General features: G+C 34.2%; 1 protein-coding gene across 22 annotated transcripts in view; it reads left to right on the top strand.

Annotated features, from left to right (window-relative positions):
- Window positions 1–25,487, top strand: part of LOC136847979 (palmitoyltransferase ZDHHC20-B-like) — a 110,984-nt gene that overhangs the window by 47,275 nt on the left and 38,222 nt on the right. For 8 of the 22 annotated variants that reach the window (XM_067120126.1, XM_067120064.1, XM_067120107.1 and 5 more), the window contains one exon: window positions 10,943–11,047. The exons of 5 other annotated variants lie outside the window; for them this stretch is intronic. In XM_067120126.1, coding sequence (XP_066976227.1) covers window positions 10,943–11,047 — 105 coding nt within the window. Of the gene's footprint in view, window positions 1–1,873; window positions 1,919–10,942; window positions 11,048–24,122; window positions 24,147–25,487 lie in introns of all 22 variants that reach the window. 9 more of the 22 variants (XM_067120070.1, XM_067120048.1, XM_067119999.1 and 6 more) reach the window with 3 other exon arrangements.

Below are 25,487 nucleotides of genomic sequence, written 5' to 3'. Positions count from 1 at the left end.
CCTCTTGGTCAAGTGTCAGTCTCCTTGGTTTGGTCTCCTTGGCTATTAATAGATATTCCCAGATATCTTCCTGCTTGGGGTTTTCTTCTGAAGCATCTATTTCACCTTCACCACTGACAGTTATTAAGCAAAGCCACTCTGTCATGCCACTTCTCGACCATGCAAAGTAAGCAAGATTCATTGTGTGGTGTGATCAGTGGAGTCTTTGCTCTGCAAAGCCACTGTTTGTCCTTATGGCCTTTTTTGGCCCCTGAGGGTGGTAGTGCCATCATTGCACCTCACACGATGTACTGTAGGCATTACTTGAGGTTCTTTGCAGCATCCCTTTGGCTCCTAGCTGTAACCTCTTTTATTTCTTTTACTGTACTTATTCTTATTCTCTTTCTTCCGTCTTACTCTCCACACTCTCCTTACAATTGTTTCATAGTGCAACTTCAAGGTTTTCCTCCTGTTACACCTTTAAAATTTTCCATACTCTCAATTTCCTTTTCAGCACTGAATGACCTCTAGGTCCCAGCATTTGACCTTTGTCCTAAATTCTATATTCCAATTCAAATTTCATTTCAGGGATAAGATCTATATTTAGGCTCTCATTAGTTATCACAGTGCCTTGTCTTCAGTCTTATTCAGTGTGATCTCAACTTATGAAGTATTTCCTTTCCTTTCTGCCACTTCAGTAAATCTATCCCACAAGGACTTGAGTTTAGTTCTACTAGACCACTGCTCAAGCATCTGTCAGATTAGTTTCTTTTAGATTTGACCCTTTGAAATGATTTTTGTTTGCTTTAGCTCTTCATGTTTCTTTTAGATTTTACCTTTTTAAGACTATTTTTGCTTACTTTAACCTCTTCAAAGTGTGTCAGTGGCATTCCCGCTCTTTGAAGGAAAGTTTCTACATCCCCATTTTGTGACCTTCAGTTGGTCTCATTTTCCTTGAAGTTTGCAGCAAAGACTGATTGAAGCAATGACTCAGTCTTTTATGGGTACTTCAGTCATTCCTTGCCCTTCCTGAAGTCTTATTTATTAGAATTACAAAAGGGAGCTATTTTACTAGAGAACAGATGTGGTCTCTTAAGGCTACACTAGAAATAGGGCATCTTTCAAAGTCTGCACCATAGAATTTACGTTCTTGGCATCCTTTGCCGTATCACAAAGAATCACTGCTTCACAGATCGGTCCAAAATTATCCCATGCCCAAGGTGGTTTTAATGGGTGGTAAGATGAATATCTTTGCCTTTGTCTGACCTGCTGGATGAATTGTTCAAGAAATTTCTCTTCTGGTTAGTTTATGCTTCCAGTAGATAACTTGGAATTCCATGTCAAGGAATGAGAACATAGTATGTGGTGATGAGTATTGTGTAGGTAATACTGAGGGCTCTTTGCATTGTCCCAACAGCTCATAGTAGCACTGTTTTTTCTGCCATTAATTCATCAGTTCCCCATACAGTCCAGTTTTCCTTATTCCTGTCCAGTCATTTGTAAAGATATACCACATTATATTATTAAATTCAGTGATAACATTGGCATAAACGTGGGTATCGGTTATTTTATGCAGATGAGAAAGTTTGAAAAAGACAGCAAGCTTCCTCACCTGAAGAACTTTAGCACTATAAGTGGGAAATTCCCACACTATTTGGGACATTGCTTCTTGATTTGTAAACAGACTTCACCATACATAATATGGCCTTAAGCCAGCATTGATAAATCAGTGAAAAAGTTTGTAAATTTAAAGAAAATATGTTGGCAAACTTTATTTATAGTTGCCTGAGGAACAAGATTTGCCTAGAGCAGTTTGAATGCTGTTTGTGATACATAAATTAGGCAAAGAGGCCTTTATTAATAGAATTCTTAACAGTCTGGTTACCTTTTGCAGAAAGCATCAAAATTTTTCTTCAGTTGGCAACAATGAAAATAAGTAGTAAGTACCGTATTTTAATCGTGATGTACGAGTTTCTTATAATTTTGCTTTATTTTGTTGGTATTTCACCCTAGAATGGGATTGATGCCTACAAATGGCTTATGTTGTGCTATGTCATCAGTACTAAAGATTATTTGCCCAGTTGCTAAACACACTCTCTCTCTCTCTCTCTCTCTCTCTCTCTCTCTCTCTCTCTCTCTCTCTCTCTCTCTCTCTCTCTCTCTCTCTCTCTCTCTCTCTCTCTCTCTCTCTCTCTCTCTCTCTCTCTCTCTCTCTCTCTCTCTCTCTCTCTCTCTCTCTCTCTCTCTCTCTCTCTCTCTCTAGCCTGCCAAACTTTGAACTAATTTGTTGTCCCATTGTTCAAGGTAGTGTTTGATTGGTTTTTAACAACTTAGGCATGACAAGAAGTCATCAACACCTAAAGTCAGCAACACCTGGAGTTGATTAATGCTAAAATTACCATAAATTTGCAGTACCATGAAGTTCTCATTAAACGTTCTTACAGAACACACAAACCTGTCTCTTTATAATAGTTTAGAAGTATGACTCAATGGTGTGGTTAAACTACTAGATAATTGATAGTACTGTACTGTGTATATTGAATAGATTTTTACTTGGAAGTTTTATTGATTACTCTGTGGTACCCAGAAGTGATGTCTCAAGTTAATAATAAAGGATGAACTAAAAAAAAAAAATTCTTTCAAAGCAGGATAGGTTACAAAAAAAGTAGGGAACCAGTTCACAGTATGTGTGGTGTAACATGTTAAAAAGAGGTTTTAAAATATCCTAAAAATTAATACAGACACCAACCTACTGACGCACATTCAACTTAAAAAGATTCAGAGATACAAACGAATGGGATTGCAAATTAAAAAAGGTGTTCAGAGCGCTCCCGTTTGCCACCCATAAGTTCTGATTTTGTTCTGTGTGCCTATTATCTAAAATACAGTGCTGTATGTACAGTGAATTGTGTTTTAGGATGGAAGGACGTACAGTACTGTATTGACTTTATATCATACTGTACTACATAGGCGTGAAGAGTACAGTAACCAACTTAACAAACAATTCAACATACAAACGGCCATCTGGAACGTTAAACATTTGTAAGTAGGGTGGTGTCTGTAGTTTACAGTGAATGTAGAAGTTCATTGGAACCTCATGGAAATCTACTAAAAATGTTCATTCTGAAAGTTATATGAAGCTTGTTTAAATGTTTAAATTTGGTGAGTACCTGCTCAAGAAGGTGCTGAAGGTAATGTAAATTGTTACAAATCCGCCAAATATTATCTTGTTGAATAGGTAAACCAGACAGTTACTTAATTTGCTATAAACCCAGTAACCATAGTATGATTGATATAGTATTACTGAAATCAATCATTAGGAATAAATAGCTTGTTGAGTGAAGAGCAGTATGATCAAATTAAAACTGATTTTACCAGCCATTGCATTTTTGTTATCATACAACTAAAATTAGCCACATTGAATTAGTTTGTTCTTGTCTTTGAAAAGATCATATAATTGTTTGACCCATTATGATTATAGTACTAACATATACAATCGTGAAAGTAGAGAATATATTGCTTTACGAAAATATATTTTCAATATGACTGTTCTAATATCAACCATTTAGTGAACCACAAGTTGCTGCCTTCAATATGTTGAAATTTTCTCGTGAAATTGCCTCTATTTTCAAATAATATTTTTGATGTATTGGTAAGGTTAAACTATTGTTTGCAAAGGTGTGAATAGAATATAAAGTTTATGGTCTTTGTGCAGAGGACATATTGCAATATGAATGGAGGAATGGGTTGAGAGATTTTGTGTTGAGTGGCTAGAAAATAGACAGAGATCTCATATTGAGATACAGGTTGACCATCATTAATCCGGCATCATTGGGACCTGGAGGGTGCCGGATTAGCCATTTACTAGGCTAGAATACACGAAACCCAGTAGCTCAGCACCTCATCTTAGAATTAAAATATCCCATAAATCAGTAAAAGTTGGTTAATAAAGAAAAGACAATTATCAAATACAGGTAGTGCTCGAGTTACAATAATTCGACATACGATATTTTGAGTTTACGATGGGGTTAGCAGTTAATACCGATACGAAAATATTTAGGAAATATTTTTAGACTTCACACAGGCGCAGGCAGCGAGAGAGACCAACTTGCAATAGACCAACTTCTTTTCCTCCATCTCTTTATTCCATCTGCTAGTTAAAAAACTAAAAGAGAATGATAAAAGTATTGTTAGTAACATTATACTCTTGCGTAAATGCGTACAGCCATAAAGAACCGAACGGGAAACTGTTGTTTTGCTAATAGTGGTATCGGATAACAACTGTTTTGCTTGTATTTCAACCATTGTACAGTAATACACAATTACTGTAGTTATGTTACAAATGACGTTAAGTACTGTACAATAGGACTGATATATTTTTTACACTATACCCTTATTCGCTTTGGAGAAAAGATCGACAGGGAAATATACTGCTACAGTAACTTTAAGCTGCAAGTTGTAGCTGAAGCTGAGAAAACAATTTTCAAGCTGCTAATGACTATAAATTATCATGCATCGGCAGCATGGATGAAACTCGACCGTAAATAAAACTGGAGAGAACGTATTTTAATCAAAACTACTGGGCATGAAAGAACACAAATTACTACTGTTTTCACGCCGATAAAAGATAAATACGTAAAGCTCGTATTATGATGAAATCAAGAGAAAATAGCGAACGGAATTGTGATTTTTATTTACACAAACATGCCCCCACAACGGCCAGCCGCGATTTCCGCGAACGTCATATATTAACGAAAAAATAGCTGAATTAATTTCACAATGAGACATATTTAAGTTATATTTCGACTTAAAAACACTTTGTATAACGAAAAATATCCTTGTCCCAAATAAATAAAGTATCCATATTCATTTACGCTAACTAGAAGCAAGAAAAGCGCTTTGAACTTAGTTAAATGCGGCGAAATAAACACCGCGATATTGATTCCCAAAACAAAACATTGATCGCAATTTATAATACAAAAGCAATATGAGAATATATGCAACTGGAAACAATGTAGTAAAGCATAACTTTTTAAAAGATCCATGAAAAAGATGCACATTCGTTATGTTGATGTTTGTATAATACTGTTAATATGTGAATAGAGTTCAGTATAATGTAGGCTAGGCTACCAGTTTGTTGATGCAGCACACTGTGCCACCAAATGGAAGCGGCCGGCGAGCGAGTTAGAGCAGCGACCCGGGAAATTTGAAAATCATTGCGGAAACATTAGAAATTACTCTAGCCGAAATTTGTGCCAGATTACTGATTGTTCCGGACTACTGATTGCCGGATTAGTGATGGTCAACCTGTAGTTGAAACAGGTGATGAAATGGAAATGGGATGAAGAATACTTAAAAGCAGTACTAGCTATGAAGTGGCAGGACATGGACCATAGCAAGCTAACAAAAATGTTTGTGATGATGATGGTGGTGGTAGGGTTAAACTGCAGGCTTAAACAGTATAGTAACAAGGTTGGTGCTGTAACTCTCAAATGCAGTATACTGAATGTAGAATTTGACATTTAAGCCTAAAATTAAAAGTAGCCCCTCAGTTTAACAGATGCTTGTAGGGGTCCAGCTTTCTATTACTTAACAAAGTTTGTTAAGTAACAAACACCATATATTATAGTTTGCCTGGATTATTTCCTAGAGATTTTTTAGCTGACAGCAATTCCCATTTGTTTTCAACTTGAACTAACCTGCACTTAACACTCAACATTCAATTTACCAGATTTATTTAAAAATGTATCACATCTTTAATGAAGGCAAAGCAAAAAATGATAATAATGTAGCTGATGAATAAGAAGTCTGTTAATGCGAGGTCCATTAAGTTGGTGTTAATATGTTGTGGATCGCTTGCTTGTATATGGCTGAAATTATGCCAGTCAGTGTAAATTTCATGTACTGTAAATTGCACTGGGTGATGGTGAACATTACAGTTATATAAAAAAAAAGCTGCAGGCAAATACTGGTTACAAAAGTTAGGAGGTGGTTAAGATTTCGTTTAGATGATTTCAGGAATAGATGAATTTCTCGATCACAACAACCTTGAAACCTTAAAACATGTTGGTTTTAGGAGGAATAGTGTTGCATTATTCTGTCGATTCATGTCTCCAGGAAAAAATATTGACACAGGTGAGAACTTTGTTGAATTCTATTAACTAGAGAAGTACAGTGCAATTGTTGGAAGAATGACATAATAGCATCATTGAAAGGATATAAAGGTTTTTATACCTTTAGTAGCTGATAAGCATACTGTACCATTGAGGTGGACATGAGAGTAGAGACTATAATGAAACTTATGATGTGTTCGTTGGTCAACAGTTAATGTAAAAAGCCATAAAAATACTACCATCAGTAAAAAAAGGTACCAAATCACATAAAAAGATTAAAGTAATATCTGCTAAGTAATAATGTATACATTAATGTACAGTTTAATATTATTTAAAAACTTGAAAAAAAATTTCTTATACATGACTTTCGGAAGTAATAGTGCCAATGTTTGGCCATGTGGTGGTGCTTTGGCTGTGTATTCAACTGTGTGCTTGCATCCATGTCATTTGCAGTGTCTCATTTGCTTTGAAGTTGTGTTCACTTTATACATGTACAAGGATATGCAAATACATATCAACTTCCACTTAGGTTTTTCAGAAGTTTTGGTGATACTGAACGATGATGATGAAGCTACACAAACACATTAATTTAGTTCTTGCCGTAGAGTGCATAAACACAGCAGACAAATGTTCAAAAGCTGTATGGCATTATTCTACAAATGGAAGTGGATCATCAGTATCTTCATCATTTTCACCCCTGTTTTTAATTAGGAGGTGAAGGAGTTGGTGGTCTTGGAGCATTTATGATGGTGGGGTGGAAGAGGTGGAGGGAGAGGCTGGGATTCTGGGCTACCGTCATGAAGTAACATTGAGTTCTGTTCAACTTTTATGGTTTTTCTCAACATTTTCATTAATTGAAATGTGTTCATTTATTAAAAAGACAGTAAAAATGTAGAATGATTGAATGACATTATTATTATTATTATTATTATTATTATTTTATTTTTTTTTTTATGCCATATTTATACCTGCAAGAGGGCTTAAAGCAATTTTTGGTGATTTTACATTGGTTGTCGAAGCTAGGGGGAAGGGCTATTCCTGTTGGCTGGGAGCAGAATGATTCGTCTGGGAGAATCTGGCGGACCAATGTACTCACTGAGCAGTTGGCGCCAGGTCCCGGGAGGTTTGGTCATAGAGTGCACTGCCTAAAGTAGCAGGCAGTTGAATTGCTATTCAAGGGGAAACCGTCACTAAATGTAACCCAGGAGACCCTTCTTCTCCCTTCCACTGTCAGGAGAACGGCAATGCATGCCCCTGGGATAGCAGTTAAGCCGCCTGCTACTTTAGGCAGTGCGCCCTATGACCAAAACTCCTCAGACCTGGCACCAACCAGTCAGCGACTACATTGGTCAGCCAGACTCGCAGATGAGTCATTCTGCTCCCAGCCAATAGGAGCAACCCCCAGCTTTGACAACCAATGAAAAATCACCCAAAATATTATTACTTATATTATTATTATTGTTGTTTTTTGTTTTTTGTTGTTGTTCAGAAGATGAACCCTATTCATATGGAACAAGCCCATAGGGGCCATTGTTCAGAATATGAACCTTATTCATGTGGAACAAGCCTGTAGGGGCCATTGACTTGAAATTCAAGCTTCCAAAGAATATGGTTTTCATAAGAAAGAAGTAAGAGGAGGTAAAGGGAAATGCAAAAAGAAGAGATCTCACTTATTAAAAAAGAAGAAATAAGTTAACAGATCAGTAAATAGATAAAAATGTAGATTGTAGATTATTAGAATGCAAGGAGATTGGTATTAGGGTAGTAATGCATTGCATCTTCCCTTAAACTTTTGAAGTTCCAATTGTACAACATCCTCTGGGAGACTGTTCCACAACCCAGTGGTGTTAGGAGTAAAGGACATCTGGAACTGATAAATTTGACAGTGAGGAATATTTACTGCATATTGGTGCATATTAATGATGTTATGGGATTGCTTATAGGGTATGTGGGGTGCACATTTTTTAAAAGGTTCTTTTGATTTTGGTAGTTTTTCAATTTAAGTAGCAATTCTTAAAATGAATTAAGTTGTTATTGCATATGACTTTTTAAGACATTTTAACAGGATTTTCTGACTTGCCATTGCACAAATTTATGCAGTCATATTTGTTTTCATTTAAAATTCTTTGCCAAAATCATTAGGTACCTATGAGGTATAATGATGTAACCTGTAAATGTTTCCTTGATTTTGAAAAGTTTTACCTTGGTCTGCAAGTTAGATAGTTTTTGAAAGGATTGCATATGGACTTGAAAGAATTTTATTAGGAGCTTCTATCTTGGACTAGCAGTCAGTGTATTGGTAGCTAGAAAAAAATAAGAACCTAGGACTGCCAAAATAAGAGTAGGTTTTGGCAGTTCATTGTCACCTGTGTGCAGAAGCAATGATGAGAGAAATATTTGAATGATGAGGGAAATATTTGATGATATGGTAGAAGAACTTCCTTTGTAGAAAGTCCAGTAAATTGCTGTAGGACTACTCTGAATATTACTACAGTAGTTGTAGAATGGTAACTTGATAAAGCAGCAGGAAGGTTGAGAATTACAAGGAGTTAACCAGTACTGGTGTGGAATGTAATTTCACAAATATAAGTTCTTTTGAATCTAGGGATCAGTTATAAATTGGACAAAGCACAATAATTCCAGTACCTGTGAAGGAATTTTGGTCATATTGAGAAGTTAAAAGTGGAAATTTCATGGATAAAGGGACTGTTGGTGTGGAGGGGGAAAATTGTGACGAAACAGTAAATATAAAAAAAGATAAAGCAAGAGCTTGATATTGATTATTACATTGTATAGTGTATAAAATATTGACGACAAAACTTAAATTGAGTAAGGTTCAGAAAAGACTGACGTAAGTCTGTTGTTGACAGTTTAAGAAATAAAAGAGATACTTAGCTTGGCAGGGTAAGAAAGTAACTTTATAAAGACATAAAGTTACTTCAAATTGACATGAGAGAGTGATGGAAATTGGTTAAATGAAGATTGTAAATTATATATTTAAGAATAAAAAATGAGAAAGGGGGCATAAACTGAGTTGTTGACCAGAAATCAGTTAGGATCTCTTGGGGAAATGTAGAGGAAAGCTCAAGATTATTTTATGCACAACACTAGGGAAGATTACACTGTTGTACATATTTAGTTTGGGTGAACCTTTTCTTGATAATTGTAGGGGATAAACCCATATTGAGTGTTATAGCAGGTAAAATGATTATTGCCAGAAGCATAACTTCTCTATAATTACACTGGTACCCTAAAACCCATTGTAAAATAATTTATTCCTGCAGGAAAATTGAATTAATTTGCTATTGATAGTTCACCTGGAGGCAGCTATAAAAATCTGTCAGTTATGCATGCTGTTGCAGTGAAAGTGCCATTTGTTGTACCAGGGTATTTTAATACTTAAAATTTTCCTATTTGGTGAATAGTTATTCAGTAGGTATTGCTAGGTGAAGTAAAGAAAAACTGTAATTAATCCTAATAACCAAGACAAAAAAAGTCAAGTTGATGGTACAGTATTTGGTAATGCTCTGCATTCATCGGTCGCAATTGATAAAGATTTTGTCAAGCAGCACATTACAGGAAATTTGTGCTAAGGTGTTAAGAACAGTAGGCGCAAGATGTTGAGAAAGAATGAGTACTCGAAGGTTCTAAATCTTAGGTAAATGTGGGCTGTGAATCAGTGTTTTGAGCTTAATATTGTATGCATTTGCACAGTTAAGGTTTTCTGTAGTCGTTTTTGCTCCTTTGGAATATCTGTAATCTGTCTTGATAGTAGCATAAGTTATGTTTTGGTAAACGATATATGTTAGCATGTTTCAATATACAGTATGCAGAATTATGTACACAGTACAGTACTTTGTTTGCACATTATTTTGATTGGTGTTTGTACCCTTCGTTAGGGCAGCTGTCCTCTGAACTTTAATCTCATTGCATGACCCAGTATGATGATAGTATCAAGATAGTGGTATGTCCTTAATTACAAAACTTTTGGTTATCTGTAAGTTTGAAAAAATTGAACAGAGGGATTTTCAATTCAGGAAAGTGAATTAGTGTTGACAAAAACTGTATTGGCAATATTTATATGTAAGGTATCAAAGAACTTCCAATCACACTTGTGTACATTACTCCAAACTTTCCATAATAATCAGTAGTAGTATCATACTTTTCCAGTGTCTGTGATCATTCTGAACTTGATGTTTATAATAGTGATATTGAGTAATTGTAGTAGTCCCAAGTTTGACAGATTTGAAGATGTTGCAGGTGTTTTTATTTTACTGTGTGTCAGTTGATATTTTTTGATTCTGTGTGCTCTGAAGATGTCAGTGATGTGAATCACCTGCCAGTCTCTTCATTTTGATCATATTGGTGTCAAAGAAAAATGATGGTGTATCATTTTTCACCTAAATCTTAAGAATTTTATTTTTTTTATTTTGTGTCTTCAGGTTGGTGTTCCATAATGATATGCAGCACTGAAGTAAACTGCCAATGATGTATGTGTATATTTAAGCCTACATACTGATGACATGTGAGACAGTGGGAACAGTTTTCGGCTGTTCAGTAGTCTGAGTGCATTTGATTGGTACTGTAACTACTTCAGTGATAAACGTTGTCATCATCACCTGTATGCATAAATAGATATAGTTACATTGATGATAATTCTATGATAGTAGCCTTTTTTGCTTTGCATTAATAGTTATTGGTCAAGATACTTTTAACACTCCCTCACATGTCTTCTACAGATAAAGAATGACATTAGTTTTCATCCTTGATTACGTAAAAGCGTCTGTAACAACCTAAACCAGTAGTGGCAGAGTCCTTTAAGAATGTGTGATCTTTTGTTGTTATTCTAGTCTAGGGGACGGCGTAAGTTACCCAGTGCGCGGCCAACCACCTCCTCCATCTGCCACTACTACCACTACTACCCCAGTGCAATCCTATGGCAGCACACAGACCAGGTAGAGGTTATTCTCTTTTTCCCATCCGTGCATTGCCTCGGGAGGGCTCCATAATCTATCTGTCTCTTCCTTTCTCTTTTATTTATTGTATTTTTCAATAGAACCCACCATTCACGTTGCTCTTAGTTATATAATTAATTTTCTAAATTCCTCTAAAGTGTTGATTTCATTACCTATTAACTTCTTGATTATCTTTTGTTTTTTACTAACACAACTTGTGTTTACTAGTCATCTGTGACTATCTTTAAATACAGTAGACCCCAGTATAGATTGTGGACTGCATAATGAATGTGAATGCTTGAATTGTTATCTGGTCTTGGATGTCACAGGGCTTTTGAATTATTGTGCTTAATTTTTTCATGTGCTGAACATAGTTAATCCATTCTTGCTAGTGGAGTTCCAAACTGTCTTGGAATTGTGTGTAAAACTCAGTAGACCATAATAAATATTGAGTAACCTTTTAACAAAATAGGGCTTGTACTCTTTACCTATTGAAAACACTATACCTAAATTAACTAAACCAAGCTATTTTGCATTTGTAATTTAGAATTCCAATTCATATTTACTTGTGATTGCACACAAGAATGGTAGACTTTACATTTTTCAACCTTACTGGTAAATAGGACAAGTTATATCAAAGTAAGTGGCTGAAATTCCGTCCTTGCCAAATATCTGAATTGGCTATTAGGGAGCTTTAACTAATTTTCTGCATTGTAAACAAATTATCTTCATATCACTAGGAAGCTTAAGATTTATTTTTTTAATTGCTTGGCCCTTGTTCATGAAATAACAGTTGGTTTGCATGATGAGATGACATAACCTGACTGTGAGTAGATGATAATTTCTCTTTCTTTACCTTTTACCCCTTAAGCCTGATTTTGGTATTTTGCTTGCAGTAGTTTTCTCTATATATAACAGAGGAATATAATTATATTAAAATTTTGAAAAATACTTAATTTGTATTATGTAGTTGTGGTTTTCTAAAAAGAAAACATTGGTTTACTGATGAGCAATTTACTAATTGACGCACTATACGTAAGATAATGAGTAATATCTTCAGTGTTTAAAGTAAATAAGAAACAAAGAGTTTCAGATTATATTTTCAATGTAAAGGTGATATTCTGTGTTTTTATCAAGCCTATTTCTTGTTTTTTTTATTAAATAGTCTAAGATTCCTGTTTATATATAAATTGTCTCAAAATTCATCAGAAAATTACAAATAACTTAATTTTCACTGTAATAGGCTAAATATTTAGCCTTCAGTAGTACCTTAGACCATTGTCACTTCAATTTTGACATCATGTAATTCACCTCTTCAAATTGGTACATACCCCTGCGAAGGGCATGGTTATATATCTCATATTTGATACACATTTTTGTTATGAAAGCAAAATTGTGAGGATGCATGTAGTTGTGAAGATGAACCAGCTGAATCTTTACTGAAAGTTCTTACTTCTTCCTCTAGTTAAGAGAATGATTTTTCCTCTAGCTACTAGGCTAAGTGAATGGATGCCTGTAGTTTTGGGGTCTACTGTAATTTTTAGATTTTATATTAGGAAATTCAACTCCTAAAGCCTTTTGTAACGTTACTCTCTTCTTTTGTTTTATGCTTGCCCTGTGCTTGTGGTTGTCTTGTGCAGTGTAAAAAGCATCTGTATTTGCTTGACAGTTAAGCCTGAGCTGCAGATATTTGGTATTCACTACAAATACATAAACGATGTTACTGTTCAGCATTTCCAAGAAATGGTATCTGGAGTATTTCTTGTATTATAATTTGCTGAGCATGGTGGCACATAATTGCTTAGTACTCTCATAGACATTTTTGTGAAATTGAAAATAACACTTCTGTTATTTTCTTCTTTTTCATTTATGATGAAGTTTTTAGGTATTTCTCTTGTTACATCATACACTGTGAGAAATGATTGGTTTACATAGAAATACCTTTATGAAAATTTATTCATAATAAGGGAAGTATTATTAATATTTTTTTATATAGCAAGAATTACTATTTTAATAGCTCTTGAAACTGAATTTAGAAGAAAAAAGAAGTTCTTATTTAAGTAATATTCAGTTTCACTGAATTTCAAACTACAGTTAGTTGTAGGGAATTACCCCATTTTAGACAAAGTGAGTGATCATGTGGTATTTACAAGAGAGAGAGTTTATATGGAAACGTGTACCATGATCTAGTGTAGGCATGCCATAGTTGTTTATAATACAGTAATCACATTCTATACACTGCAATGCAAGCATATTGTTGGTGGGTATAGAATTTTTGTCTAATGCTATTTGCAGTAAGAGCACGTGTAAGATATGCCGTGTAACAAATTCATTTCGGTGCAGTAGCTGCTTTGCAGATAGCAGATATCAGGAGCTTTGAAAGGTTTTTTGGACCTCACTAGCACATACTTGTTGAATTAAATTAAAAAGATTGTAATGTATCATATAAATGGTATTGACATGTCCTGTATTTGCTTAGAAAACTTTCCCTTCATTTTTCCTAGGCCAGTGGGCATCAAAGTTTATGAACAGTTTATGTGTCAAGTTGTTGTAAGTACAGTAGTGGATTTGCAGTGCGCGAGGCTGAGCTAATAGTTAATGTTGGTATTCTTTTGATGAGTCCTTATCTTATGCCTAGAAATGTTGATATTCTTTAGAGGAGTCCTTATCTTATGCCTAGAGGGGAAGTACTTTCATAGAAAATAGGTCAAATATGGCTATGTGTGGCTTGGTTTAGTCAAGTGTAAACTGTCAACTCCTTCACTAAAAATTTTTATTTACGTTGTAGAAGAATTTTGATTGATGACTGGTATAAACTGTCACTGCAACCCTTTTCAGAAGTGAATCAGATAGTGGAGCCATATATGGAAAGTAGGGAATACCTGATACTTGGCTACATGTTCTTGAATGGTTTGGAAAGTACAATTTTTTGAAGTTGTATTGTAATTATGCCTGTAAGTCTTCCAAATCCAGTATTAACAATAACCCTCTTTTTAAAAGTTGTTAGAGTACTTCTCGTAATTCATAATAGATAATAATTGAAGGCAGAGGAGAAAGGTATATTTTAGTTGGCAGCACAGACAAAAATATTTTTGACTTTGGAATATTTGGCCAAGGTGGAATATGCCTAAACAAATTAGGGTGAAATGCCAAGCTAGTAAGTATAGGAAAATTTTCAAGAAATTTATAAAAAAAAGCATAAAAAAATATAGGACTTGGATAAGATGATTTTACAAATCATCATGGTTCTATTGATGTTACTGTATACTATGTCTTCCTTACTGAACTACAGTAATCCGAGTACCTTACAGTTGTGTAGTCAGGTCTTTGGAACCTCAGATATTGTACCTGAAGATAAAGGTCATGGTTTGGGAGGTGTACTTTACCTTTGGTCTATGTGCATACGTTTTTGTTATTGAGCTTATGTAATTTACACTTATTTTCATTAGAATGGAGTTTTTAAAATATTTTCTATCTCACTGTTTTATGTTGAAGAGGTGAAATATTTTGTTTGAGGCTGATCTAAGTCCCTTCTTAGATTTATGCTTGTAAAACTAGCACTGTCAGTATGGGTGATGATGCACTGTACAGTATATTATTGTTGTTATGAGTTTAGTGGCAACTGTGCAGTGGGTAGATCATAGAAAATTTTTGAATGGTATTTCTGGTACTATAGTTGGAAATTAGAATTTTTATTGCACTTATGTAAATAGTAAATAGTAGTGTCATGTGTGATTTTTTGTACCATTATTCTCCTAATAACTATCAGTAATTAATAATTAGGATGTATTCTCTATAGCACTTCCCTTTATATATATTACTGCTGTTGACATGTTCATGCGGTTAGTACTTGTAACTTTTTTATAACTAGTTAGTTTTTACATTTTATAACTATTGAGTTTTTACATTTGTTTTATAACCAGTGAGTTGTTGGACACATGAAATTAGACTGGCAATAGTGGTGAGTGTAAAAAATTCTCATTTTGACAGAAATTTTAAGCTTCTCTTCATTTATAAGTATGAAATTTAATAGTAGGCAACAATTGTTCAGCTTAGTAGTAAAAGCATAGAATGGGTTCCAAAGAGCAGCTTTTGAAATAAATTAATTTTTATTGAATGTTGATGTCTTTTAGTTAGAGTTAGGTATTGTAGGTGACATAGGCTTCCTTTCCTGACCTTGAGAACAAATTAATTTTAACTTAAATCTTTTGAGAAGCAATTATCTCTCCTCTACAACCAGACAGCTAGTGTTTATATATTGTATGAGAACCAAAATAGATTTTTGGAATTTAATTCACAACATATGAGATGTCTACTTTACTTATCTGCCCATTATGATAATTTTTTGCATTTGGTGGATAAGTCTCTTAAATTGAAGGAATAAAGTGCAGTTTGTGTAAGGTAGAAGGTAATGGAAGTACTGTTTGCTGTGGGATGTCTTGAATGATCAGGTGTATGTTATAAATTATGATCTTTCTTAATATGGGTAGCCATATGATACAGATGTGTACTCAGTAGTCTGGTTAAACTATTTAATAATCACCGTTATCATCATTATCATTATCATCATTATCATTATCACTATCATTATCATTATCATCATCCAGCTTACAGGATTTTTCCACTTTGAAAAGGCCAGAACCATGAAGTATGTGATAGGCTTTAAGTGTACTGTACTTTAGTATGAGAGTTTTGCAATTTTAGGCATATGAGAAACCCAGCTATTTCACTTAACTAGTTTGCCATGCAAATCATAGTTGTAATTTTTTAAGTTTGCTGAAAAGGTTTTGGCAAAGAAAAAAAAAAAGAAAAAGACTCAACGAATCAAAAGAAAATAAGTCACACGACCCCAAAATTAGTGATTTTTTATCATCTTAGGATATCTTGAAATAACTGTAAATGTTATGGATCATAATGACTTGGGAAATCATAATGACTATTTGCCTGCTGCAATACAATTTTAATGACTTGTCTACTCATAAAAAAATGTTAATATTTCTGTATTTATGTTGGTCTTATATCACAACTGTTGTCTTTTCTATAACCAGAACTAGTATTAGTAACCATTAATCAAGGGTAAATTGTAACTGTAGGTAAAAGAAAGTTTATCCATCTTATCTCTCAAGGAATACATAGGACTTATAAAGTATTTATACATATTAATGAGGTATTTGTTGCTTGAAATTTACCCCACACTGTGTTAGCTGTGGTTACACTTAGCTGTAAAATTTTATTAATGAGAGTTCTCAGATTTCTCTTGAATATTTATCTCAACAGAATGCAGATTTGAGAATGAAAAGACCCTGTTGCCAATACCATTTTGACTCATGATTTTTTGAAAGTCAAGTTTATTATGTAAGCTGGTGTTTGCATTGATCACAGTCATTGACACCATGAAAATTACTTGCTTCTCACTGGTTAGTGTGATTTCTTTTAAGTTCAGTCCCATGCATATATCCTTTTACATATACAGTACACACACAAGCATAGGTGTAAAAGTACTTGTACAAAATACACACTTCTTGAAATTCGACAAATACAATATTTCTCTTAAGTGTTAGTGAAGGGGTACTCCATCAGAGCATCTTGCATATCATATATATCACATTCATTCTGTGTGGTCCTGTGCTATTGCTTTAAGACTTAAAATTTTGGTACATAATCTTTGCTTTCTACCTTTCTGTCCAACATCAAATATTTTTCATATAATTCATACATCTAAAATAGTTAAGAGTGAATCCTTCAGGCCTGCTGTGTGATAATCAAGTGTTACTGGGTTATCTTTTTGAAATATGCTGCCTCAGTAGTAGTAGTAGTAGTAGTAGTAGTAGTAGACCTCTATGAAGCGTAATAATGATAATGATCCTCTTAGCTATTGCCGGTGTATTCTAACATTACCCAAGTGAAAATAAAGACCTTGGGTTCATTGGTGGGATTTTGGTTCAGTGTAGAAAAAAGAAAAACTGATAGAATGTTTGATGACAATATAAGAAATGTATGTCATAATGATAGATGAATTCAGATCAACTAGCCATCCTAAAATTTGTCTACCAAATTTGTTTGAACATTTGTGTGATCTGGCGCTTGCCCATCGTCTTTTCTCTCTCTCCTGTTTTTTCTTGTATGTTGCAAGGTAGCCATGCTGTCTCATTTATGTTAGTGTTGTATTGGTCCCTCTACTGTTACGTTAGGAGTGTTTTTTGCTCAGGCAGCTTTATAACACCCATCAGGCAAGAACTATGCCCATTTTTTGGGGAAAAAGATCAAAGTTATTGGTTACTCCTCCCCTCCCAGTGCTGAGGAAAAGAATTCCCTTACCCTGTTTCCCCTGACTGTTAGCATTTTATCCTTTAAGAGGCAGGTCTGTCACTTTCCTTAGGCAAGATCACACTGTCCTCCCTTTTTCTATCCCCAGTCAGGCGTTCATGCAATAAAAAGCATGAAAGCTCCTTTTGCTTATATAAATTCAAAAGTAAAAGTTTACCAAATTAAGTTATATATGATATCTTGAGGGCTGATAGTTTGTTCATTTGTGGACCAAGTAGGATCCCTCCATATTGGGACTGTATACCTGAAACCTTCCTGCCTCCCCGTATTTTAAGCTAAAAAGTAAAAACTGTCAACCAGTGGTGCTATTGAAAGTATAATGAGTAAGAGTGTTCTGTGTTTGGTATTAGAGTACAGTAGATTGTGATGTATGAAAGGTCAAGAAAAATGATTAGAATTAACAGTTGTCTGGTTGGCTTCCTGTCTGGGAAATTAGCAGTAGTGTGATGTCTATTATAAGGCAAATACATGAGAAATACCTTTTATAAATGAATAAGTTTTGTTTCTGTGGGCCTTGAGAATGTTTGACAGAGTAACCAGACAAAGAATATTATTGTTATAGATTAGTTTAACAAGGCTGCCAAGTTGCATTTCTAGATTGTGATGGCTTTTCAAGAGAATTTGTTGGTAAATGGAAGGTTGTAATTGGGATACAGTTCGGAAGTAGTACATTACATAAAAACAGATCAAAGAACAGCATAAAATTAATAAAAATTAATAAGCAGAAAGCAGTGTAGGTTGTCCAAGAGAGTGACTGCAGAGAGTCTTCAGTGCCAGTACATTATGCTATGCAAGGCACACTAACGTGTCTCTCTTATGGGCAAGACAGAGAATAAGATGGTTATTGGCAAGACCTGGTGTGAAGCTCTAAAGAGAAGACAGTGGTTATTATGACAGGCATATTTAAGGTAAATGTTCATCAAGGCTCAATACTGAAGTATTTGTTTGTTATTGTAGTAATGGAGAAGCTACAATGGAATGTAGAAAGAAGGTTCCAGCAAGTAATGTTGGAATGAGGTTATCACTCCCATATCTTCCAGCCTGATTGCAATCTACCACAGTTGTCTTAACTACCTGGTACATGATTCACTGTTGAGGGCAATATAGGGATAAGTTGTTTTTTATGGAATGCGTAGATTTTTCCTTCTCATTCGTTAACTGAATTAGTTCTCTCTCTCTGATGATTATGAGAGAGTTATTGTCTGTTACTGCAGTGGCAATAAGCAGTACATTGCAGCCTTAGGAACTACCAATAGCCTAAAATACCAATGCTGATTTGATGAGATGTGGCATAGAATGACAGACACCAGGAAGGAAACATTAACATTATTACCATTGTAAATTAGAAATTGAGTTCAATGGTGACATTTCTATACTTGTAGGGTTACAAGAATCATTAGCAGAGGACTATCTGGTCCCAGACACATGAGAGATATTGGCTGTCTTCTCAGGGTTTGCTTATAGTTTCCCATCATTATCATATATGGGAGTGCTAGTGAATAAGTTAGATTCAGAGATGGAAGATTTTAACTTGGTTTGCCAAAGTTGAGTAAAAGATATTTATGTGGGTTTGGTTTACAAACTATCAAAAGTTTTTATAGGAAGATGGTAAACTATTTGTTTTACAGCAGCTCAGTGGAAAATTCTTGCAGTTCTTGTGGGAATAATGATAACATGCTCCTCAACTAGGTCTGTTGATCATGATATGGTCTTTATGAACTGTGAGACAGAGGTTGATTATGGGTGTTTATTTGTATAGTTTTCCTTGGAAAGGATTAGGGTGAAAATGAAAAAATCTGCTTATTTGTACAATCACTTTTCAAGTGGAAACTGCTTTCAGTGTTTCCTGTTATGAAGATACTGAAATACATGGTGTGTGTGTGTGTGTGTGTGTGTGTGTGTGTGTGTGTGTGTGTGTGTGTGTGTGTGTGTGTGTGTGTGTGTGTGTGTGTGTGTGTGTGTGTGTGTGTGTGTGTGTGTGTGTGTGTGTGTGTGTGTGTGTGTGTGTGTGTGTGTGTGTGTGTGTGTGTGTGTGTGTGTGTGTGTGTGTGTGTGTGTGTGTGTGTGTTGTCACTTCTGACCAGCAACTATGCGTTTTTATTTACCCCCTTCCATTCCTTTGATCCTTCCCAACTGTACCGTGCTCCAATTTCTGTACAGTTTGTATAGTTTTTTTTATGTATTATGTAGGTTTTCACACCGTTGCTACTTTAATTTTTTTAAGTACAGTGAATATTCAGTTTGCATGTATTCTCTCTCCCCACATGCACATACAGATATTTATACCAAATATATATTAACTTGAACTCATATCCACATGGTATGAATACAATGCGGAATATAAGCGTATATTTATACATGTTAATATATTTAGAACTACTAAGTCTAAGCAAGTGATCTGAGGTATAAGCAAACCGTGAAAGTCTTAAATTTGTTACTGAAGTACATGTCACATGTTAGCAGTACAGCAAGGTGTATTTTATGTACTGTTGAAGTGTGGCATTTAGCATAATAAGAAATTTATTTGGGGGTAGAACATAGTATTTGTGTCCTCTCATTTTTCTTCCCTTTATCATAATTTTTTGCTTTTGACATGGCCAAAGATTGCTTCACTAATTCTTAATATCAATCTGCACAATGCAACCACATCAGTATGTTGTAGAGGGTTATATTTTCTCCTTATTTATTTTCCTTGGAATTGTCTCTACTTCTCCTTGTTAGTGTCATTTGTATTTTTTCCACTTGCAAAATGTTAAATGTTTAAGTTTTTTTTTTTTTCATAATGGTCCCTCCTTGAGATGGAAATGGAATACATAATATGTACTCAGGCTTAAAGCAAGGATGGGTAATTGTCACAAGTCTTGCTGAGTGCAAACCTGGAATTTGCTGCCATTGGTGCTTATTATATATATGTATATATATATATATATATATACACACACACACACACACATATATGTATATATATATATATATATATATATATATATATATATATATATATATATATATATATATATATATATATATATATATATATATATATATATATATATATATATATATATATATATATATATATATATATATATATATATATATATATATATATATATATATATATATATATATATATATATATATATATATATATATATATATATATATATATATTTATTATGCTCTTTTTGAATGTGTGACAATTAGTTTAGGAATTTACTAACAAGATTTGTATTTACTAACATATTGTAGTCAGTGTGTAGTCTTGTTTGTTGGAACTTAGTTGCATACCCATGAATTTGCCCTTGAATTTATGAGAATTAATTTTGCAAACTGTTTTCAGACAGCATGGTTTTGTATTACGATTTTGTTATCGTGTGTTTGGCTGCTTTGAGTAATGCCTTAGATTTGCCTTGTATGGCTACCTTTTTTCTCAGCCTTGAGGCTGACTTGGAAAAAGGTTGTTTTTGTCACATTGGGAACCCTTACCATCCTGCCATTGTCTAGGATAAGAGACAGTTTCCATGCAGAATACTATCAATCTTTGTAAGGATTGAACAGCATCAGTCATGACATATTTGAAAGTTTTTTCAATGAATATCTTGTTATTTGTTGCAAAACTACAAGCTTCATGAAGATCATTACTTCATTTTGTTGATCCTGTAAAGGGTTGTGGACTTGGTACAAATATGATTAAGGTTTATTTTATTAGAAAAGTGTTCTTTACAATGTACATTTTTGTCCAAAGTCAGCAACAAGTTTATTTTGAACAAGTGGACTTTTGGCTCAGTTAACCATTGATCATATGAAGTAGTGTTGTTATGGTCATGCTTTTGCATTTAGAAATTGCTTGAGACTAAATTACATTTTAAATATGTTGACTTCCAGTATATTTTCAGGTAATTTATAAAATATTGGGATGTAAGTGATCATTCAGTGCCACTGGGGATTGAATCTTATTGTGCATTGCTGGACGTAATTGTAAATTGGCCAGTGGAATAATATGTAATGGTAAAAATGTTGCATAGGGGAACAAGTTGAGCTGCTATCAGGGCTTTTGTTTTTACATTTTCTGTTCAATATTCACTGGATTTTTGTGAGTAGTAAGCTATGACATCTTTTTACGTGCTTAAATGGGGATATCCTTGAGAGTTTTGTTGAGGTTAGAAATAGGATAGGGAACTGTTTTTTGATTGGATACACGTACCTGAGGAAAAGCATTTACAGGTACTGTATTATAGATTAGTTTTTCATCGCTGAGTAAATTGAGAAAGTAGAGCTCTAGGCCCAGTAATCTTTCCTGTAAGTTTTCTGATTTGTAAATTATTTCATTATGAGGGAATTAGAATTATATTTTTGGGAAAAAAGTTGGCTCCCTGAGTTTCAGGACTCCTTTAAGGAAAGGTGTTTGTCTGCAAATTGAGGATTGATTAAGTATGGGATTAGTATTCAGTTTGTTAAAGTTCTTAGAGAGAAATTTCTATTTTTCTCTTGCTCTGTGGCAGTGTGTGGGGTTCACAGGGAATTGAGACTGAATTCTCTGGCTTATAGGCTCATAGAGCAAAATGATTCTGTACAATATCAATTATGAGTTAGTTGATCTTACTTTTCATTTTTAGTGACTGTACTTGATTTATGGAGAGCATAAGTATCAGAGAATATTTGAGAGAGGAGATTTTTTATATTTTTTTAACTTTTGGATTTGTATTGTTTTATTGATTTTAACATTGTTGTGTTACTGGTTCATTATGGTATTTTCCAGATAACCAATGTTGAAGGCAGTTTGCTTAGAATATTTTACCATAGATTTACTGGAAAGAAAACAAACAATTAACTAGATGGTCAGAGAGTACTATAATTTAGTAGCACTTCTATCTTAGTATTAAGTCTTGTAGCGCTGCGGCCCTGTTGACTGCATCAAAAATACCTCCATTCACCCATGGTACCTTTTTTTTTGATACTAAATGTCTTGAAAATGACCATTTATGCAAGATACTTGTTCATTTTCCAAGTAAATTTAGTGTAAACCTTTTATTATTATTTATTACACTTATTTGTATAATAGTTAGAGATTTAGGAAAAGAATTTGAAGGTATTACAACGAAGCTAGGCCACTCTTAAAACTTTGGGTCTCTTGAGTTGAAAATTTTTTTGTATTCTGATATGTCTGCATCATATCTCCTTGAGTTGACAACTTGTTGTAAGAATGTGGTCTGGCTTTCTTCCAACAATTAAACTGCTTAGAGCAGCATAGTGTGTACTGAGTTGAAACCTCTGTTTAAGACCTCTGTATTTACCTTTTTGATCTTTGTGCTCCATATTTTGTGTGGGTTCAGTGCCTGTTTTGTAAGTCGATTTTAAAATGGGCACTGTTCAACACTTTTATTATTGGTTAATTACCCTCATCAAGATGATTGTGTCCTTTTAGTTTGTTTGCCAGTTATTACCAGGATTGTTGTTATTTGTTAATTACCCACATCAAGAAGGTTGTGTTCTTCGTTTGGTTTGCTTGCCAGTTATCACCAGGATTGTGCAGAATTTTGCGCTTGGATTTATAAACAAAAATTTAACCACATGATGGGCACTGTGACTTTGCAACAAAAGATTTAAGATTTTTGAGAGAGAGTAATGTATCTGTTGGGGAGAAGGTTTTTCTGGGACTGGATTGCTCACCCTTGGCATAGGTTGTGTTTTCCACTTTTGTTTATTGTATAAGTTTACATTTCTCCCACCAGTGAATTTGCCCCTTTTGTCTTGGTTCCATGGGTACTCGTTTTAGTAATTTCTCTTCTCAAGGCACTAGGTCTCAAGCATAGTGCCTATATATTGTGTTGAAAGCATGAATTGATTGCATGAGATTCAGATTCATGCCACACCACATTGTCATGGATCTTGGTTTTCAATTGATGAATAATGGCTCTGTCAGGTTTTAATTATCATAGTTGGTTTGCAGCTTGGTCTCCTCAGCAGGATTGAATGTAGTTTTTCTCTTCCTATGCAAGACCTTTGGCTCTCTTAAGTTGAGCTAATTGGCCAAAGATAATTGTCGTGGGTTATCCAAACTCCTATGAAGTAGAACTGCCACCTTCAGCTGTGCAATATTTTTAGAACAAAATATAATTTTCTCATGAGCCTGCTAGTGTAATGTACCATACTTCTGTATAATGGATCCTTGCCGCAGTGAGGAAAGGAGCCCAAATGCACATGCCCAGACATCCTCCAAGGATTGTGTGTCTGACTCACTCTCTGGGCCTCTCTAAGGGAAGAAGAATGTGGAGAAGGAAGAGTGCCACTCAAAATTATAATTAATGGGTTCATATAAAAATATGTTTTATCTTGTAAAAACATTGCTTGTCCACTTGTAATTAAACTCAAAAGAAAGTAAAATAATAGGAATAGTGTGGATCCTAAGTTAGGTTAGAAGCAGTTGATATATAATTTTTGAGAAGTAAATATAAAGTATAATTGTCCTGTTATTCATAAGAGTTTGTTTTGGATACAAAATTTAACGCAATGTTTTCACTTGTGATTGGCAGATGGTTTGGGCTCTATGTTGTTACATGTTTCACAACGTATAAAGTAGATACCTTTCTGTGTAGATTTTCTGCTTCTGTTAAAAGTTACGCATCAAATTCCAGGATCTAAATAAATTTACTTTTTATTGGGATATTGTTTTAAATATTTTTTTTTTATTTCTGTACCATGTGTTATCATTAATTTTGGATTCATTTTTCCCTTTACTGTCAAGGCTGTACAGAGATATGTGTGTATGGTAGGCAGTTTATAAGTTTTTACCAAATCTAGTTTATAACTCATGTTATGTTTAGTGTGTCTTGCTTATTTGTTCAATGTAAAGGCTTTTGATACCTTTGTGCCTTCATGATATATGGTTTTCCGTTTGTAGTCTCTCTAGAATCTGTCTTTGATCTTCGAGGCAAATCATAGTTCTTATTGTCATTAATGGCAGATGTCACAGATGCCCTATAAAACAAAAATATATCATATAATCAGACATGCATTATAACGTGAGCTTAAATTTTGTTAACCTAAATAATACTTGCATAAACAATTTGTATACTTTTTGGCACTATTCTGTTGCTGATGGTGACAAATAAGGATAGATATCCCTCAAGATAAGACTTTGTATGTTACAGCATTCATTCAAGATGGCTGTCTTTTCGTGAGTGAAAACTGCCTAATTGAAACATGATAGTGTAATGGTTTAGAAATATGATTTGTAGTTTTAGTTAACTTTGAGATATGTAAATATGGCACAGTACTGTAACTGCATGCCTGTAAGGTATGAAGTCTTCAGATATACAGGCAATATATTTACAGAGCTTTTAAGGTAGTTGTTAGGAAAATTTTTATCATTCAAGTATTGAAACTTTGCATTGCATGATGAAAGATTAATGCCTGTCTTTTTTATCATAACCAGGGCATTTTGATAAAAGCCAAATTAAGACACTTGTCTTCAGTGACTGAATATACTGTATTCAGATCACAGTATCTATTCATGGTTTCATCTAAAGATTGAGTTATATAATTTGATTGAACATTTAATCTCTCTGTAGACTTCCAAAATTTGATAATTTTGGAATTGGCTGAAATGCAATCAGTATTTTTAGTATAATTGCTGTTTAGGCGTCTTGACTGGATTATACACTGTGTAACTGGATGATTTTTTTCAATATGATATGGTTGTCTGGTAACTGTACTTTTTTTTTGAGCTACTGTACTTAATTGATTTGCGGGAAGTCCCATTTCATGTGTTTAGGTGGTATTGTTCTGGAATTAGTAGTGTGAGTATTATAAAAGCATGATAATGTTTCTTGACAGTCATGGGAACAAGGTACAGTATATGCAGTGACCTGTGAAGAAGTCTGCCTACACTTCATAATGTTTCACTCACTTTTTATAGTATGAATTGTTAAGTAGTACAATTTTATGCAATTTGTGTGCATACACAAATCTGGTCTTGGAGGTTGTAGTTAATTTTGTAAAGCATGTATCTTCATATTTTCCATTTTTCTATTGTACTTACATATTACCCATATATATATACAGATAGTGTCTTCACATTGTATCAAGCCAAACTGTGTGTTGATTTGTC

Source organism: Macrobrachium rosenbergii, chromosome 2 (assembly GCF_040412425.1).
Source record: "Macrobrachium rosenbergii isolate ZJJX-2024 chromosome 2, ASM4041242v1, whole genome shotgun sequence".
In the NCBI taxonomy this organism is placed as follows: domain Eukaryota; kingdom Metazoa; phylum Arthropoda; class Malacostraca; order Decapoda; family Palaemonidae; genus Macrobrachium; species Macrobrachium rosenbergii.
The sequence above is the reverse complement of the archived record's forward strand: the minus strand, read 5'-3'. Positions and strand labels throughout refer to the sequence as shown.